This window comes from Ctenocephalides felis, unplaced genomic scaffold, assembly GCF_003426905.1.
Source record: "Ctenocephalides felis isolate EL2017-DRISC unplaced genomic scaffold, ASM342690v1 CF-g0.4_SCAFFOLD_01170, whole genome shotgun sequence".
Lineage (NCBI taxonomy): Eukaryota > Metazoa > Arthropoda > Insecta > Siphonaptera > Pulicidae > Ctenocephalides > Ctenocephalides felis.
In genome coordinates this window covers 83,141,931-83,143,262 of record NW_020537324.1, presented here as the reverse complement: position 1 = coordinate 83,143,262, position 1,332 = coordinate 83,141,931, and the positions used below count along the sequence as shown (strand labels likewise).

The 1,332-nt window shown below is 34.3% G+C and overlaps 1 protein-coding gene across 1 annotated transcript in view; it reads left to right on the top strand.

Moving 5' to 3' along the window:
- LOC113367807 (activated Cdc42 kinase-like) overlaps positions 1-825 on the top strand; it is a 20,488-nt gene extending 19,663 nt beyond the window's left edge. The window contains 1 exon segment of the mRNA XM_026609387.1: positions 771-825. Within this exon segment, the coding sequence (XP_026465172.1) occupies positions 771-825 (55 nt within the window).
- Positions 826-1,332: the final 507 nt, after the last annotated feature.

The window sequence follows — 1,332 nt, the reverse complement described above, 5'->3', positions numbered from 1 at the left end:
GAGGTATGCCTTTTAAAAATGTTCAGAAACCTTCAAAACGTCGACAAAGCAAACATTTTCATTTTCGATTTTCATTTTCATTTTCGATACCCTACGGGAAGTTAATAAGGCAGAGATAAGAAAGATAGAGAAGTGAAATAAAGCGATAGACAGAGAGAGAAAGAGACAGCTAGACAGAGAGAAATAGATGGGTAGAGTAAAGGAGAGACAGGGATAGCTTGAAAGAAAGAAGGGAAAGGCATAGAGTGAAGGAAATAGATAAACAGAGAGAAAAAGAGATAGCTATGCAGAGAGAGAAGGAGTTAGACTGAGAGAGAGAATGAGATAGGCAAAGAGAAAAATAGGATAGACAGAGAGAGAGAGAGAAGAGAGAATGAGATAGGAGAGAGAGAGAGAGAGATGAGAGAGAGAATGAGATAGGCAGAAATAGATATAGTTAGACAGAGAAAAGAGAAAAAAGATAGATTTGTCGTAGCTGTCATTTTTATAGTGCTTTCAATATAATATATTTAAATATTAAAAAGTTAGATTGTTTTCAAAAATATTTTAAATATTTTTTTAATTTTGTATTTTAGCAGATTGTATACTTGCTTCCATATCAATAAATGGATATGTTGATTGAATTTTTTAAAAAAGAAATATTATTATAATTGCTTTTGTGAAACACTTCAGGCACACACTTCAGGCACGATCCCACAGTTAAGGCACGATGCCATGCACCGCTTTAAGTTTCATCCTTGTTTCCGCCTTCTATTATCCTTTTTCGTAAGGGTTGAACCCTGGAATGTAGAAGTAACCGTGATTGGTTCAACGGAAAAGAGATAAATGCATATACACTACACATTGCACATACTATATACTAACATACCGACCGGGGGGTACCCCGCACGATGCACATACACATACACATACACATAGGAGAGCCGAAGAGCGACTCCTTTTAGAACTACTTTTAGAAATGTATTGATTATCTTCACATTTCGCTATTCGCATTTTGCCTTTTGCCTTTTGCTCTTGTTGACTTGTTGTTCACTCATAGTACATGGAGAATCAGAGGATTCTCCATACATATGTGATTCGTCCATCGAGACTTATTATTATTGTCATGGGAAAAAGACTCATGCGAAACTCTTGGAAAACTATCTTATTGTATTTATATAATTATTCATTTATTTAAATATTTATCAAAGACTAGCAAACCCGACGAACTCCGTTCGCCACCAGATGGTTTCGTGAGAGAGATGAAGAAATGTTTTGTTTGTTTTATATTTGAAAAGAAAAAATTTGATTTTATTACACAACAGTAATGAAATTATTTCGATTAAAAAATGA